This window comes from Hemitrygon akajei, chromosome 12 (assembly GCF_048418815.1).
Source record: "Hemitrygon akajei chromosome 12, sHemAka1.3, whole genome shotgun sequence".
Lineage (NCBI taxonomy): Eukaryota > Metazoa > Chordata > Chondrichthyes > Myliobatiformes > Dasyatidae > Hemitrygon > Hemitrygon akajei.
In genome coordinates this window covers 23,347,273-23,365,630 of record NC_133135.1, presented here as the reverse complement: position 1 = coordinate 23,365,630, position 18,358 = coordinate 23,347,273, and the positions used below count along the sequence as shown (strand labels likewise).

The 18,358-nt window shown below is 45.4% G+C and overlaps 1 protein-coding gene across 4 annotated transcripts in view; it reads right to left on the bottom strand.

The window, feature by feature from the left end:
• The window catches only part of LOC140736796 (choline transporter-like protein 3), a 147,095-nt gene that overhangs the window by 72,066 nt on the left and 56,671 nt on the right, over positions 1–18,358 (bottom strand). For 3 of the 4 annotated variants that reach the window (XM_073062723.1, XM_073062724.1, XM_073062726.1), the window contains 2 exons: positions 15,483–15,576; positions 7,247–7,416 (listed from right to left, as the gene is read on the bottom strand). The exons of the other annotated variant lie outside the window; for it this stretch is intronic. In XM_073062723.1, coding sequence (XP_072918824.1) covers positions 7,247–7,416; positions 15,483–15,576 — 264 coding nt within the window. The remainder of the gene's footprint in view (positions 1–7,246; positions 7,417–15,482; positions 15,577–18,358) is intronic. 4 annotated transcript variants of the gene reach the window in all.

Sequence of the window (18,358 nt, the reverse complement as noted above, 5' to 3'; positions counted from 1 at the left end):
TTTTCTGTGAAGGTGAAGGAACCAAAGGTGTCCAGATGAAGGGTCCTGGTCAGAAATATCGACTGTCCATTTCCCTCCATCGATACTACATGATGTGCTGAGTTAGTCCATCATTTTGTGTGTTGTCCTAACCCACCGTGATTCCCTTTTTCACACCATGAACTCACCATTCCACCCCTTGAATTTTCTCCCTCACTCTCCGTAGTCCCATTTCTTTCAACTACAAGGGAGCCTTTGCATCTGTTACTTTAACAGCGGGCAGCACATGAATACAGTGGGAGCTGTGTACATACACAAGAGCTTGCAACAGCCTTCATGGGAGAAAACCCTCAAAATTGATTTCTCAATGCTCCAATTACTTTTGTTGTGAAAGCCAATTTGGAATCAGAGCAAAACATAACTCCACTAAACTAAATCAGATTTTTATACTAGAAATTATATTCAGGAAAATACACAAGATGCTGGAGGAACTCAGCAGGTCAGGCAGCATCTATGGAAAAGATGTTTCAGGCCGAGACCCTTCATCAGGACTGGAAAAAGAAAGAGGAAAGGTCAGAGTAGGAAGGTGGGGGAAGGGAGGAAGAAGTACAAGGTGGCAGGCGATAGGTGAAATTGGGAGGGGGGAGAGGTGAACTAAAGAGCTGGGAAATAGATTGGTGAAAGTGATAAAGAGCTGGTGAAGAGGGAATTGGATAGGAAAGAGTAGAAGACCGTGGAAGAAAGGGAAAATGGAGGAACACCAGAGGGAAGTAATGGGCGGGTAAGAAGATAAGGTGAGAGGGCAAACTGGAATGGGGAATGGTGAAGTGGCGCCATTACTGGAAGTTCAAGAAATTGATGTTCATGCCATCTGGTTGGAGACTACCCAGACGGAATATAAGGAACTGCTTCTCCAACTTGAGTGTGGCCTCAAGGAGGCTACGGACTGACATGTCAGAATGGGAAGGGGAACTAGAATTGAAATGCTTTTTCTGATGGTAAGTGCTCAGGAAGATGTCTCCTAATCTACATCGGGTCTCACCAATATACAGGAGGCCATGCCAGGAGCTCTGGATACAGTAGGTGACCCTAATAGACTCACAGGTGAAGTGTCACCTCACTTGGAAAGACTGTTTGGGGCCTTGAATGGTAGTGAGGGAGGAGGTGTAGGGGCAGGTGTGGCACATGCATGGGTAAGTTCCAGGAGGGAGATCATTGGCGAGGGACGAATGGACAAGGGAGTCACGTAGGGAGCAATCCCTGTGGAAAGCCGAAAGTGAGGGTGGAGGGAAAGATGTGCTGGTGGTGGGGTCCCACTGGAGATGGCGGAAGTTATAGAAAATTATGTGCTGAGCACAGAGGCTAGTGGGGTGGTAGGTGAGGACAAGAGGAACCCTATCCCTGGTGGGATGGTCAGGAACTTCATTAGAATCATGTAAAATCTCATCACAGGTAAATAAAGACCTTAGGACAAATACTTCATATCATCAAGGCAGCAAACACTACATGTGGAAAACAGAAATCTCACCAGCACCTTCTCTAGGTAAATATTGGCCTATCAGCAATGCCCATATCCCTCAATACTTATGAATCAAAACATCAGCATCTTGCAAATGTTATTCCAGTTTGCACAGTTTTAACTGCATTGCATTTGTGGTTTCTAAATGACAATAAACTGAATCTGAATCTGAATCTGACTTATACTTCTTACAGGGGAAGGGATTCTGTTTGAATTCTGTGGAGAAACAGATTATGTACGGTCAGTTCTCATTGAAGGCCAAATGAACAACAAATTGCAACAAAATATTGCACTATTAACAAAGTAAAACATCCCAAAACACTGCAAAGGAGCTTCGTCAGATTGACGTAAGCAATTGGCAATGAGTGACTAAAAATGTGGTTATTTGTTTGGATTCTAATAAAGAGCTTAAAACCAGGATAGAGAAAGACTAAAGCAACTGCCCTACTTGACCAGCTAAATTCCAGACAGAGCAAACGGGATTACTGTATATACAATATAATCCCACTGCATTCAAAATCTTTGCAGTCAGTAGAGAGAGAACATGCTCAGGAACAATTTACAACCAATTCTTGGCAGTGGAAGGATACACATTCCTGCGCAGATCCTGGTCGTCAGTGCAAAGTCCCTCTCATTAACATTCATCTCCTCCTCCTCACGATCCCATGTCCTATTACCCCTTTTCTTAGTCATCCCTCCTCTAACATTCGCCCTCCCTGGCAGGAGAGAGCAGACTCGATGGACTCAATGGCCTAATTCTGTGTCTTATGCTTTCCCCTTCCCACCCCTCCCCATTACTCCTTCCTTCCCTCTCGAAATGTCTGGTTGGGTGTCTCGGTCAACGCAATGGTATTGCCGCTTGGGGCATCAGAGTTCAGAGTTCAATCCCGGTGTCCCCTGTAAGGAGTTTGTACGTCCTCCTCCTGGTCCCCCATAGTCCAAAGACGTAACAGTTGGCAGGTTACTTTGTCATTGAAAATTGTCTTGTGATTAGCCTAGGATAAAATCAGGGGTTGCTGGTGGTGCAACTCGGAGGACCTTTTCTGTGCTGTACCTCATCGGGGGTTCCCAACCTGGGATCCATGGACCCCTCGGTTAATGATAATTCATGCTAGAAAAACAGCTGGGAACCCCTGCTCTAAATAAACTAAATAAAAATAAATTTTGTTCCTGCTATTTCTCCACCCATTATGAGCTCACTCCGCTCCAGGTGAGAAGACCTCAAAGCACTACCATTTGCACCCCCCCCTCTCTAGCAATAATCTCCCCACACTTCACTGCCCTCCCAGTATTAGCTTTATGCAGTGTTTCTGATAGGCAGCTGCACCCTCTCCCTCCCCAGAACTACCCTCACTCCCACCATCAGCACCCCAATGGCCGATTAACCTCCTTCCTGGTCTCTGCTACAGCACCACCTCGGGACTAGTGCAGAGCCTCGAACCTTGAATCTTCAGAGAACCCCAGGCAAAATGTCATTCCATTTATTGAAGATTCCATAAGGATTCGGCATATTTAGACATGGGAGTTCCTGGTGTCACTGTCCGTGCTTCTGCCGAGGGCCAGCGCCCCACCTTCCAACTAATCTGACTATTTTCTCAAGTATTTTAGAGCAGAGAACAATATAGCACAAGAACAGGTTCTTCAACCCCCAACAGCTGAGCCAGCCACAATGCCAATTTAAGCTGCACATCCACGTGTATGTTGTCCTTATACCTTCAATTCCCGCCTGTTTATGTGTCGAAGTGTCTCCTAAACACCACTATTGTACCCGCTTCTATTGCCTCCCCGAAAGTGAGTTTCCAGAAACTAAAACTACTTGTGTAAAAAAAAACAATGCCCTCCACATCTCCTTCAAACTTTCCCTTTCTCAAGGTAATGCTTTTTGACATTTCCACCCTGGACAAAATATAAGACTACCTACCCTGTTCATGCCTTTCATACAATTCAGGTTACCCCCCCCCCCCCCCAACCTGCTTCCCCCCCCCCCCACCTCAGCCTCCGCTGCTCCAGAGAAAGCAAAGACTACACTAAACAAATTTAAAAAGAAGCATACAACTTTAATACCAGTTGTCACCTCAATAATAAGCAAATTCTTTGAGAGGCTGGTCAAGGACTACATCTGCAGCTTGCTACCACCCACACCGGATCCCCTACAATTCACCTACTGACACAACCGATCGACAGATGATGCAACAGCCACAGCTCTACTCACCATCCTTACACACCTGGAGAGGAGGGATGCTCATGTACGAATGCTGTTTTTGGACTACAGTTCAGCATTCAACACCATAATTCCCTCCAGGCTCGACAAAAAGCTCAGAGACCTCGGCCTTCACCTGCCTTGTGTAGCTGGATCCTGGACTTCCTGTCAGATTGCCGGCAGCTGGTAAGAGTGGGCTCTGTCATCTCTGCCTCTCTGACCCTTCACACAGGTGCCCCTCAGGACTGTGTTCTAAGACCCATACCCATGACTGTGCCGCCACCCACAGCTCCAATCTGCTAATTAAAGTTGCTGATGACACTACACTGTTTGGCCTAATCTCAAATACTAATCAGGCAGCCTACAGAGAAGGCATCACCCTGACACAGTGGTGTCAAGAAAACAACCTCTCCCTCAACGTTGCAAAAACAAAGGGGCTGGTTGTGGACTACAGGAGGAATGGAGATAGGCTAGCCCCTATTGACATCAATGGATCTGGGGTTCAGAGGGCGAACAGCTTTAAATTCCCCGGCATAAACATCACCAGGGATCTCATATGGTCTGTACATACTGGCTGTGTGTTGAAAAAGGTACAACGACGTCTCTTTCACCTCGGATAGTTGAAGAAGGTTGGTATGGACCCCCAAATCCTATGAACTTTTTACATGGGCACAATTGAGAGCATCCTGACTGGCTGCATCACTGCCTGGAATTGGAACTGTACCTCCCTCAATCACAGGTCTCTGCAGAGAGTGGTGTGGACAGCCCAGTGTATCTGTAGTTGTGAGCTTCCCACTATTCAGGACACTTACAAAGACAGGTGTGTAAAAAGGGCCCGAAGGATCATTGGGGACCCAAGTCACCCCAATCACAAACTGTTCCAGCTGCTACCATCTGGGAAATGGTACCGCAGCATAAAAACCAGGACCAACAGGCTCCGGGACAGCTCCTTCCAACAGGCCATCAGACTGATTAATTCATGCTGATACAATTGTATTGATAGATAGATAGATAGATAGATAGATAGATAGATAGATAGATAGATAGATAGATAGATAGATAGATAGATAGATAGATAGATAGATAGATAGATAGATAGATAGATAGATAGATAGATAGATAGATAGATAGATACTTTATTCATCCCCATGGGGAAATTCAACTTTTTTCCAATGTCCCATACACTTGTTGTAGCATAACTAATTACATACAATACTTAACTCAGTAAAAAAATATTATATGCATCTAAATCACTATCTCAAAAAGCATTAATAATAGCTTTTAAAAAGTTCTTAAGTCCTGGCGGTAGAATTGTAAAGCCTAATGGCATATTATATCTATGTTATATTGACTGTTCTGTTGTACATACTATTTATTACAAATGACTATAAATTGCACATTGCACATTTAGTCAGAGAGGTAATGTTAAGATTTTTACTCCTCATGTATATGAAGGATGTAAGTAATAATGTCAATTCAATTCAAGACATTTCTGGTTCTACGTTAGGCAGTTCACTGGAATACAAGTACGATCCACACACGAGTGTCACTGTAATGCCCTGGTAATGTGATTAGCTTGTAACCTCAGACATTGAATTGGACTCCAGATAGTGAATTTAATCTCAATTAATTAAATAAGTCTGAAATTAGATGCTTGTTACTGGTAACTGTATCACAACATCGCTCTACTGCTGTAATAATATGAAAAGTTTTGGAAAAACAAATGTGATTGCTCTGTACAAATCTATTGGCTACACATGACTCCCGATTAGAGTCACTATACAACACAGAAACATCTCTTCAGCAAACTCGTCCAGGCTGGCCAAGTTGCCGAACTGAGCTAGATCCACTTACCTGTGCTTGGCCCATAACTTTTAGACCTCTGCATCGATGAACCTCTTTAAATGTATTTTAAATGATATAATTGTACCTGTCTCTATCACTTCCCCTGGCATCTTATTCCAAATACCCAACACCCTGTGTATGATAAAGTTCCCCTCAGTCCCCCTTTAAACCCTCTCATCTGAAGTCCATGCCTTCCAGATTAGGGCTCCCCTACCCTGGAAAAGCAACCGTGACCATTCGCCTTACCTTTGCAACACACACAATATGTTGGAGGAACTCAGCAGGTCAGGCAGCTTCTATGGGAATGAATAAACAGTCAACGCTTTGGGCCGAGACCCTTCATCAGGACTGAAGAATCTACGGCCTTTGTGATTTTATATACCTGTAGAGCAGGGGTTCCCAACCGTTTTTATGCAATGGATTCCTACCGTTAACTGAGGGGTCTGTGGGTGCCTCTGCTCTATAGGGTCACCCCTCAGCCTCCTAAGCTCCAGGTAAAAATTTCCCAGCCTATCCAGCCCCCTGTTTATAATTCAAGCCCTCCAGTCTCAGTAGCATCCTTGTGAGTTTTTACTGTGCCCTCTCCAGACTAATGACATTCTTCTTAGAGCAGGGTGAACAGACCTGCGCACAGTACACCAAGTGTGGTCTCACTAACGTCTTGTACAGTTGTAACATGACATCTCAAAGCAATTACCCTCTTAAGTGCCCTCCAAAATGGCCCAAAGGACAGCTTGGGTGATGGTGGAATTCAGGTACAATGACTATTCAGGCAGTCAGACGGGCAGAGATTGGCAAGGTGCTGACGGACATGTTCCTGGTACGGGCCAATGAGATTCATGAAGATAGGGAGGGAAAGGCTTGCATATTCATGTGGGCCGAAGGGCCCATTTCTGTGATGTAGAACTTTATGACTCATGGGCAATAAAGAATGGGCCTTGTCAGTCATACTGTCACCCAGAGATCAATAAAAATAAATACACAGAAAGGTGGCGAAATTCAGCTGGTCAGGCAGCATCTATGGTGAGGAATAAGCAGTTGAGGACCAAGACCTTTCATCGGGACTGGAAAGGAAGGGAGAAAAAGCCAGAATAGGAAGGTTGGAGGGGGGAAAAGAGGAATGAGTAGGTATGAGAGGAATTGGTGTGACAAGGTGAGGGGGAAGGTGGGATATGATGTGAGAAGCTGGAAGGTGATTAGTGGAAAAGGCTGAAGAAGAAAAAATCTGATAAGAGAGAAGAGTGGACCACGGGAGAAAGAGAAGGGGCACCAGAGGGACGTGAACGGCACTGAGAAGAATGGGAAATGGGAAAAGAGAGAAGTGGGAGTGGGGAGAAATTACTGGAATCTAGAACAAATCAATGTTCATGCCGTCAGGTTGCAGGTTACCCAGATGGAACATGAAACACTGCTCCTCCAACCTGAGAACCACTTCACCATGGCAGTAAAGGAGGCATTGACCGACATCTCTGGATGGGAATGGGAAGTAGAATTACAATGGGAAAACATGTGCCCTGTGGTGGACAGAGCGAATGTGTTCGCTTAGTGATTGTTATAAGACTGTTCAACTATTGCTTGGTCAGTATGCATGAGATCTTTCCCTGCCCTCTTCATACTGCTCCCCCCCCCCCCCACCCCCGGGGTGCCAAGGGTAAGTTTTGACAGCTACAAAATTTGTCCATCCATTTCATTGAGAAACTTACCTACTGCAAAGAGGCAGAGCCCGACAATGTACCCCTTGCTCATTATGATGCCACGAATGACCTGTTGGAAAATGTCACTCTCGTTGACCAGATGAATAAGCCCTGCGAGAAAGTGGGAGTAACAGGCTGGGCTCTGAGGGACACAGCGACTAAAGAGCGGGAGCGGCTTGCTAGAAGAACAAACAATAGCAATGTAAATGACAAGGTCAAGAACTCATGAAGTTGTTAATAAACTTGCAGTTATATAACTTTGTCACTTTCAGATAATTCAACAGCAGAGGAAGTAAAGTACTTATACGAGGAGTGGTCATTGTTGTAAGGTTGCACTTAGACGCAGAAACAGAGCTAGTGTTTTGCTGCACTAAACACTAGTGCACATTTTCCAGAATGGGAAATAGGAAAAGAGAGAAGTGGGAGTGGGGAGAAATTACTGGAATCTAGAACAAATCAATGTTCATGCCGTCAGGTTGCAGGTTACCCAGATGGAACATGAAACACTGCTCCTCCAACCTGAGAACCACTTCACCGTGGCAGTAAAGGAGGCATTGACCGACATCTCTGGATTTCGGGAAGCTTTGGGAACAGCTTTCCCCTCTCTGCCATCAGATTTCTGACCGAACAATGAATCCATGTGCAAGAACTCAATATCTTTTCCCTCTCCTTTTGCACTACTTGTTTAATTTATATTTAAAAATATATTCCTTATTGTAATTTATAGCTTTTTTATTATTATGTATTACAATGTACACCAGTTATATTAAAACAGATTCTGATTCTAAATGGAATGGAATGATGACACCATGAGCCTCCGGAAAATTTCTCCTTATTTTCTGGCCAAGAAAGATCTCCAATATAGAACATAGAAACATTTAAATCTACAGCATATTGCAGGCCCTTCGGCCCACAGCGTTGTGCCGACTATGTAACCTGGTCTAGAAACTGCTTAGAATTTCCCTACCGCATAGCCCTCTATTTTTCTAAGCTCCATGTACCTCTCTAAGAGTCTCTTAAAAGACCCTGTTATATCCACCTGTACCATCATCACTGGCAGCGCATTCCACGCTCGCACCACTCTCTGTGTGAAAAACTTACATATGACATCCCCCTTGTACCTACTTCCAAGCACCTTAAAACTATGCCCCCTCAGCCCTGGGAAAAAGCCTCTGGCTATCCAACCATGCCCTACTTCTTCAGTGTCATCAAGATCACATGGCCAGGATCATCATGCTGGAGATGGACTGGGCACGTGATGAGAAGAGAGGCCAACTCCATGATCAGGACAGCACTTCATTGCACACTGAAGTGTGGAGGAAACGCGGGAGACCAAACACAACTTGGCACCATACCATTGAGGTAGAAATGAGGGCCCTGAAATACATCTGGGGCAAAATAGAGACAATGGCCAAGGACAGAGATGGTGCACCTTCATTGCTGCCCTAAACATCAACAACAAAACAGGCAGAAACTGATTCTAAGTGATTCAGGTGAATGGTTCTTCACCTTTTCTGATATTTTATAATTCATAAGACTCTTGATCTTTTTTCAATATATTCAATAACACAGCTGCATGGGGCCAATAATTCATAACCCTCTCAGAGAAGAAATTCCTCTCCATCTCCACTTGAAATGGACAACCCTCAACATTGAAAATGCTGGCATCTATTTCAAGATATCCCCACATCTCTTAACAGCCACCCTGGTCTTCCATTAAGATCAGCAATAGTTCCTACAAACTCCAAAAAATATAAGACCAAACCACCCAAGCTCTCTTCAAACATCAGCCTAGGAACCACATGAATTTCCTCTTCATTGCCTCTAAAATATGGGGACCAAACTGTCTGCCGTACTCAAAAACATTTCATTAGCCTTCCTTGCTGTACCTCCCAACGTGTTGCTGTCAAGCTGCTGGAGTTTTGGGGGCAGCACGCTACTGTGTGATTTGCACAGGCAGAAGCCCAGTTTGCACTGTGCGAAACCACTGTCAACAATACCAAATTTTACTGTGACACAGCATCGCTAAGTAGTTCCACTGCAGACAGAGTGTTGAGTCAACCAGATGATCCGCTTGCAGGTGATAAATATGCCACCCAGAAAACTCACCTATTACAGACTTTTGGACTGTCTGGGTCTGAGTGAGCACACCAAGCAGTTGGTCTCCTCACCCGGTCTGGATGTCACTAGGCCTTCACAACTAGTGGACTACATGCTATCTTTTCTGGCAATCACTATCCTTGATTTATTTTTAAAGAACTCTTTACTATTAAAGAAGAAATGCCTGATCAAGTCCACATAGCCTTTGCTAATACACCCTGGAAGGTCTATAAGGTGTTTATTAAGATTGCCAATAGTCTACAGGCAGAAGTGCATCGTTCCTCTTCCTTTCCCTGTCTCAATAAGACCTGTCAGCAGAACCTCCAGCAGGTTCACACCCATGGCTCCGAACCACACAATGCCGGATCTATGCACACTTCAGCAAAAAAATGTCAATGAGTGCTGACTGCCATGCAGCTTCCACAGTGCCAGTGCATCTGGACATTGGAGGTCTGTGAACACTGAGGGTTCTAGCTACCGGGGTCATCTACGGTTCATTATGGACACCCTTTCAGGGCGGTGCTTCCTGGGTGACAGGGGCACTCAAGTGAGTGTGCTGCCAGCATCACCCATTGATTATAAGGCAGAGAGCGACAGGCACTTTCTGGAGGTAGCCAACGGCAGCAGCATCTGGACTTACGGGACACAATGCATGATACTCTGCTTCAGTGGACGACACTACACCTGGGACTTTGTCTTGTCTAAAGTGGCTAGACATCTGCTCAACGCAGATTTCCTGTGTTCCAAAGGACTGTTAATTGATCTACAGAACCTCTGGCTTGTGAATGCAAAGGACTTTGTGTCATTACCCTGTACCCCCAGTAAGTTCCCCACAATGACTCTGTCTAGTGCATGCACCACCACCTGTGAAGTCAGTCTGCTGCTGGCCAAATTCTCAAACCTCACCAAGCCAACGTTTTCCACTACAGTCACAGAAGCATTGGGTCAAGCACCACAGTTCCTCAACCAGCTTGACGGTCCTCACCCGTGTTGTGCATAGACTCAGAAGAGCTGGCTAGCAGGAAGGCTGAGTTTGCTAACGTAAGAATGCTCGGCATTGTACGCAGGTCAAATAGCACTTGGGTTTCAATCCTTCACACATTCTGTAAGCCTGACAGTGATTCCGTAAGTCCATACGGTGATTACCGCTGCCTTAACAAGCACCACCACCAATCATTACCCTGTCCCACGTATATTTTTGGCTTTTTGGCATATTTAGTTGCAAAGATTTTTTGTCTCTAAAGTGAACGTAGTCAGGGGCTACCATTAGGTACCTGTGTGCACTGAGGACACTCCCAAAACCGCTGACACAATTCTGTTTGGCCCATCGGAGTTTCTGCACATCCTGTTTGTACTGAAAAATGCAATACAGACTTTCCAGTGATTAATGGACTTAGATTTTCCTTTTGCTTACATGGACGACAGACTTGTCGCCAGCACATCAAAACCAAGCACCCGGCACATCACCACAAACTTCACGAGCATGGGCTGATCATTAAGCCCTCTCAATGCCAGTTTGCATTGTCTTCTATTGACTTTCTTGCCCAGTGCATCGCCGCAGAAGGTGCAGCTCTCCTGCTCTCAAAAGTCACTGCTGTTACGGACTTTCCGATACCCTGCACTACCAAACCACTACAAGAGTTTTGAGGTATGGTGAATTTCTCTTACTGTTTCATTTCATAAGCTGCTGAACTTATCCTCCCCTTGGATAAAGGCACTGTCCCTAATCCCACGCTTAAGTGGTCAGTGGACATGGCCACAGCATTTGATGACACCAAACGAGCTCTTTCAAATGCTACCCTACTGACACACCCGCTCCCCAATACACCTACAGTCATCACTACTGATGTGTCAGACTACACGGTGGGCGCTGTGCAGAAACGGTTGGAGGTGTGTGGCAGCCACTTGCCCTCTTCAGCTGGCAGCTCCACCCTCACAAGAAAGTACAGCATATTTGACGCCAAGCTTCTCAGTCCCTCTCTCTCTCTCTCTCTCTCTGGCCATCCGCCATTTTTGTTTTCTACTGAAGGCTCGTCATTTCGCAGCGTTTGTTGACCACAAACCCCTCATGTGTGTGATGGCCAAAGCGTCAGACCCCTGGTCTACACGGCAGTGATGCTACTTGACCTGCTTTTTAGAATTCACGACTGACATACAGCACATCGAAGGGAAAAATAACGCTGTGGCTGATTGCCTCTCACGGCGTGCTGTCGATGCAATACACATTGGAGGTTAACTATGCTGGCAAGGCAGCTGAACAAGCTACTGACTACTGGTCCAGGTTTACAGGACAGCAGGCATGGGCCTGCAGCTGGCTGACAGCACGTTCAGGGATGCAGGAGTTTCGCTCCTGTGCGTGTTTCAACCACTGTCGCCCCACGGTGCCCGCAAACTTGAGCCATACTGTTTTTAACTCCACTCATGGCATCTCGCAACCAGGCGGGAGGGCTTCAAGGCAACCGGTAGCTTTAAAGTTTGCCTGGCACAGCCTTAGGAAGGACGTGTGAGACTGGAGAGCAGTCTGTCTTTTGTGTCAGCAGGTAAAAATTAACCGTCAAGTTTAGGTGACATTGGCACCTTCTGAGGTCCCTGAGCAACAGTTTTAGCACATCAACGCGGCCCCGGTTGGTCCACTTCTCCCCACCCGCGGTTTCATGCATCTCCTTACCATGATGACCATGGTGCATTGTAGCCAGCCGTTCTCCCTCTAGTGCCATGGCAGCTGCAGATGTGGCTCGTGTGTTCGTCAGTCGCTCGCTTCGGCACCCCACCTGATATTTCTTCCAACCACAGTCCCCAATTCACGTTGACCTCTGGGCCAAAATGGCCCGGAACCTCAGCGTTAAATTGCATCCCAGATGGCATATCACCCACAGTCTAACGGCTCGTCTCAATGGTTTCACCGTTCCTTAAAGGCTGCTCCGAGAGCCTCCCTGAAGGATGAGTCTTGGCATAATAGTCTCCAGTGAATCCTGCTGAGGCTCAGAACGGCTTCAAAAGAGGGCTTGCAGTCCTCTGCAGGTGAGTTGGTGTGCGGGCAGCGGCTATGGGTGCTGGGTGATTTTATTCCTGAAGTCACATCTGCCTGGTTGGCGTCTCAGCAGCATCCCTTCCTCCTCAGTAAACTCAATTCTATTCCCACCTCCCATCATGACGTACATTCTCTTGGGTTCCAGTTGACCCATGTTCTACCTCGTTTGTTCTTGTCTGCCATGATGCACATCAACACCCCTTAAGCCCACTTAAAATGGCCCATTCCACGTTATGGAATGGGGCAAAAAGACCTTTATTAGATAGGAAAGATAAACCTGAATGTATTTCTGTGAATCACCTTAAATCGGCCCACTAAGAGCTGGATGGCCCCACTGCCGTACCCCCTGCATCACGACATGACTATGTGTGTGTCAGCCCAACCCTGGATGACCAGAAGCACCTGCAGTTACTCCAATCCAGCACATAGGACCCAAGTCGGGCAGCCTGTATGAGTTCTAGACAGGCTCACAATGTTGGTGTTGGTGAACTCTGTCGGGCAGGGGGCCTGTGTAAGGTAATGTAATGGGTGACAGATGACACATATTGTTCACAATAGAACCTGATCTACATAAGTCACATACACTGTCATTGAGTTGTGTTCTCTTTAAGAGACGGTGTCTGGCATAATGATGTCAGTGTTAGGCGACTGCTTTTGGTTTGTTAAGGGAAGTAAAAGGCTACGGCTTCACCACAAGCACATAAAACGACTCTCACACGTTTTATTCACAAAATCCTACACCACTGCCTATTAAATCCTCCCAGTGGCATTCATCTCAAATAGCCTCTGACAACCAAGTCCAATTCCTGGCCTTCACATATGGCTTAGCTGCCTGGCGGAAGCATTTCCACTGACAGGGGAAGGGACAGGGGCGAGCTACTGATGCCAGGTGCTTTGGGCGGGTGCAGCTCATCAGCATGGTTGTCAGCTCACTTAGGAGAAGGAAAACTCTGATCTCAAACCTCTCCTGCCTTGCAGCTTTATAGACTTACGGAGAAGGATTCAGGAGTAAGCCCAAGGGAAATATCTGGTTGCAGTCCCTAAGGCAGTTCCTACATTGAGCTCAAAAGGCTCAAAGGTTCACATATTATCAAAGCGCGTATCTATATACAATTCTGAAATTTGTATTCTCCAGATCGCCACAAAACAAAGAAAGAACATACAAGTTTCAGCGAGAAACATCAAACCCAAACCCCCATTAAAAAAAGAACACCATCCCGATCATCAACCCTCAAAACCCCCCTCCTCCCGCACAAAACGGAAGAAGAACATTGACCTCCCCAAAAGCAACCCCTCCCCCACACAAAAAACCAACAAAACATCAAACCCCAAACACACTCCCCTCGCACAACAAAACAGGAAAGGAACGGGCGATAAAAAACACAGAGTATAAAAACCATAAGTCTGAAAGAGTCCACAGTCCATAAATATAATATCCAATAAATGCTGAACCACGATATCACTGATGTTCATCGACAGAGAAGGACACCACGTGAGGAAGAGAGGCCTACCCTCTGACTGGCAACTCCTGCGACGCTCCTTTAATGATCTCTGCTATTCCTTTGGATTCATCTGTTGTGTAACAAGGGGGAGCCTGATACCTGGGCAACAGCTTGCTCTCTCTATTGTATTGCCCTGGCTCACACACTGGATTGTGTATCATATAGACAACTGGGATGTGACATCCATGGTTGACCCCAACCAACAGAGGGCATCAAATCTGCTGCAAACTCCACAGAACCTGGGAAATTTTAGTATATTACAACCAATGCATTCACTATCTTTGTGAGAACTAGTTCAGACCTTGTGACACTGGTGTTCAGGCCTAGGCTTCTGGTTGGCTTTTAGTTTGTCCCAGAGTTTGAACCCATAACCTTCTATTTTAGGGCACAAGTTCTACCGCTGACCTCAAATAATACACAAGGGCAGCAATGCTTATTTTCTTAGAAGGTATCCATTATTAAGGACCCCCATCACCCAGAACATGCCCTCTTCATATTGCTACCATCAAGAAAGAGGTACACGAGCCTGAAGACGCACACTCAACGTTTCAGGACCAGTTTCTTCGTCTCCACCATCAGATTTCTGAATGGTCATTGAACCCATGAACAATACCTCACTATTCTTTTTCTTGCTCTCTTTTTTCTCTGCTTTTCAAATTTAATTTTTAAAATATATAATGTACTTCTTATTGTAATTTATAGTTTTTTATTATTTTGTATTGCAATGTACTCCTGCCGCAAAATAGCAAATTTCATGACATACTGTATGCCAGGGATATTAAACCTGATTCTGAGGATGACTAGCAAAGGAAATTCATAGAATATTGAACAGTACAGCACTGTGCAGGCCCTTCAGTCCACGATGTTGTGCTAACCCTTTAACCTACTCTAAGATTAATCTAACCTTCTCTCCCACATAGCCCTCTATTTTTCTATTATTCATGTACCTGCCTAGGAGTTCCTAATGCATCCATCTGTACCACTGCTCCTGGCTGTGCGTTCCACAGACTTACCACTCTCTGCATAAAGAAACTATCTCTGACATTCCCCCTGTACTTTCCTCCAATCAGCTTAAAATCACAGCCCCTCATAATAGCCACTTCTGTCCTGGGATGATCAGATCAACTCAACTGATTCTTGCAACACCATATAGAAACGACGGCCTACAAGTGTGCATTGACATTTATCTCATGAATATCCATTTGCAATTTAGTGGGATAATACCCTCAGTTCATGTCCTTTTAACACCCTGGCCCATTAGGAATACTTTTAAAGAGCTGTTTTTGGGACAGGGCTTGGAAGGTGTTGAAACACGTAGGTATGAAGACTCAAGTAGGTGCATCTATTGAAGCCCATCTGAAGTGATACCAAAGCTACAGCTACAACCCGAGAGAAGCAACTGAAGAAAGCACAGGAGACAATTGCCCTCCCACAATGAGACACGGCATATAATTTCAGCTCTATAAAATGCTGTATGACTACTTCAGAAAGGACTCATTACTAATGAGTGCATTACTGGTTTCAGAGTGCAATTTAAATGTTATGACTTTGACCTGTCTAGCAGGATGTGGTTCACTGAAGAGTAAGTAAACCTGAATAGAAACCATCTCACCTTGGCGGGACCGGTAACGTTGGACAGAGGTGCGCTGCTTTCACAGGCTCTGTGTAGTCGGAAATGTTTAAATTGTACACACACAAATAGGAACCTAAAGAACAAGCAAACAGCCAAATTAACTCACACCTGAGCTTGAAAGTAGGCACCAATGTGCTCCATAAAGATTAAAGATTAGGCACATAAACTCTTCCCAGCCTTCCAGCTGGGTTCAAGTGTCAATTTTACCCGATGTTTTGATGCTAAACTCTACTATCTTCATTAGGGATGATGCCTAGGCAGGTCCAGTCTGGTGGCATAGATACTCAACTCCTGTTGTCTGTCCCTCCTGATTGGTTAGTCCTTAACTGATCAGGTTTCCACTGTCCCACTATGCTTAAATATAATACGATTTTAATGGAATATGATTGCAAACAAGGTGGGACTGTGGAAACCTGATTGGTTGAGGACTAACCAATTAGGAGGGACGGATGACAGGAGTTGAGGATATAAACCACTGGACCAGACATGCTTAGGCATCATCCCTGATGAAGATGGCAGAGTTTGTCATCGAAACGACAGTCAAAACTAACAACTGGACCTGGCTGGATGCCCGAGAAGATTTTATGCATCACATGCACCGGGAAAGCACTTGATCCTTTTTCATTAAAGATTAGCTTTGTCTGTCATACATAGAAACATACAAGTGAAATGCATTGTTTGCATCAATGACCAACATAGTCCAAATATGTGCTGGGGACAGCCCACATGCTTCTGGCAGTAACATAGCATACCCACACCTTACTAATCCTAACCTGTGTGTCTTTGGAATGTGGGAGGAAACTGGAGCACCTGGAGGAAACCCATACAGTTACAGAGAATGTACAAACTCCTTACATACAGTGGCTGGAATTGATCCTGGATGGCTGATAGCTGGCACTATAAAGCATTATGCCAACTGCTGTGCTACTGTGACATGTGGCAGGCTTTACACTCCAAATCAGCGGAGAAATGCTCATTCCCTCATCGTGTGTTGTTGGTTTTCTCTGCTATGAATAATTTCTATTCAGTACAGTTTTGCATGTTGGCAGTGGATTTGGCTTATTTTGGGTGGCTGGGTGGAGATATGTCCCTACCAAAGGAGGTGTGAGGTGCTCCTTCTCTCTGTTAGCCTGCAGGTCACCCCTAGGCAAGGTGCAGCACCTGCTTAGCCCCTCCACACTCTCCAACACCACCCCCCACCACTTATCAGGAACACATGAAACCATGGGAGCGGGTGGTGGATGATCGTATGAATATTTGAGTCCTGGTTATGCGACCACTGACACCAGGCAATCTCTGAAGAGTATTGATAGTGGCTGGGGTCACCCGTCTTGGAAAGACACTGCGAAGAAGGAGGCAATGGCAAACCACTTCTGTCGAAATATTTGCCAAGAATAATCATGGTCACGGAAAGACTGTGCTTGCTTATGTCACACAACACGACACATAACAGACAAATGATTGGCTTATTATTGTCACCGTACAGAGATATAGAGCAGAGTTTTTACACGCCACCCAGGTAGATTATATACGTATATCGAGGTAGTAGAAAGAAAGCAGCACGCAGAATACAGTGTCGCAGATACAAAGTGCTGTTCAAATTGAGTACAAGGGACACGATGAGGAAGGTCGGGAAATCAAGAATTCATCTTTAGCATTACAGAGTAGATTAAAGATCTAAAGATTAGCTTTATTTGTCAAACGTACATCCATGCATCAGATCAAATCAGCAAGGAACGTGCTGGGGGGAGCCCGCAAGTATCGCCACACTTCTGGCGCCGACATAGCATGCCCACAACTCACTAACCTTAACCATAGGTCTTTGAACATGGGAGAAAACCGGAGTACCTGGAGGAAACCCAAGCGTTCACAGGGAGAACGTCCAAACTCCTTACAGACAGTGGCAGGAATTGATCCCGATTCTTCAGCTGGCCCCGTACAGCGTTGCACTAACCGCTATGCTACTATGACACTCGCAAAGTCATGACATGGGATTTGAAGCCACATCATCCAGCAAGGGCTAATTTAGGTTGTAAAGTCAATGAACCATTGCTGACATGGAAAGCACTGGGCCATAGGTTTGTGCCTCAGCAAGCAGAGCCGGCAGCACGGCCACTAACCAAACAAACCATCCTTAAGTACAGCTACCGAACAGCAACTGCTGATGAGAGACGCATCACGCTGCACAAATTCATCTGACGTCACCCTCACCCATATATTGTTGTGGAATCACCAGCCTGGGATGCACTGGTGGGAGTGGCTGCAGCACAGTTACTGACAGAGAATGACCTGTCTCCACACTGAGGGCATCTTCTATCAGAGTCAGAATCAGGTTTATTTTCACTGAAATACTGTACATCATGAAATTCAGTATTTTCTGGCAGCAGTACAGTGCAACATATAACACAAAGTACAAATTACAATAAGAAATGCACATATTTCTATAAATATATATACAGGAGAGAGAGGGTCTCTCTCCCCCACCACCCACCTGACCATCCAGGACATATACCAGAAGCGCTGTGTTTGTAGAGCACTTTGCATTGTCAAGCTTCTGCACCTCCTCCCCCTTCGGTCCCTGAGCTGTTTGACACCCTCACTACATTCAGAGCAGATCTGACGTCTCCAACCTAGGGTTCTGTGAGACCCTTACACCATGAGAAGAACTGAAAACCACAAGCTAGAGGAAAATCTGTTTTCCCTGCCATGATTATCAAAGGAAACAGCCACCGTACCTGAGAAAGATGCCAGAATGCAATGAAGCTACAACAGATTTGCCATCAAAATAATGATTCAGATTTATTTATCACATGTACATCAAAACATACAGTGCATCATCTGCATTAACAACCAAC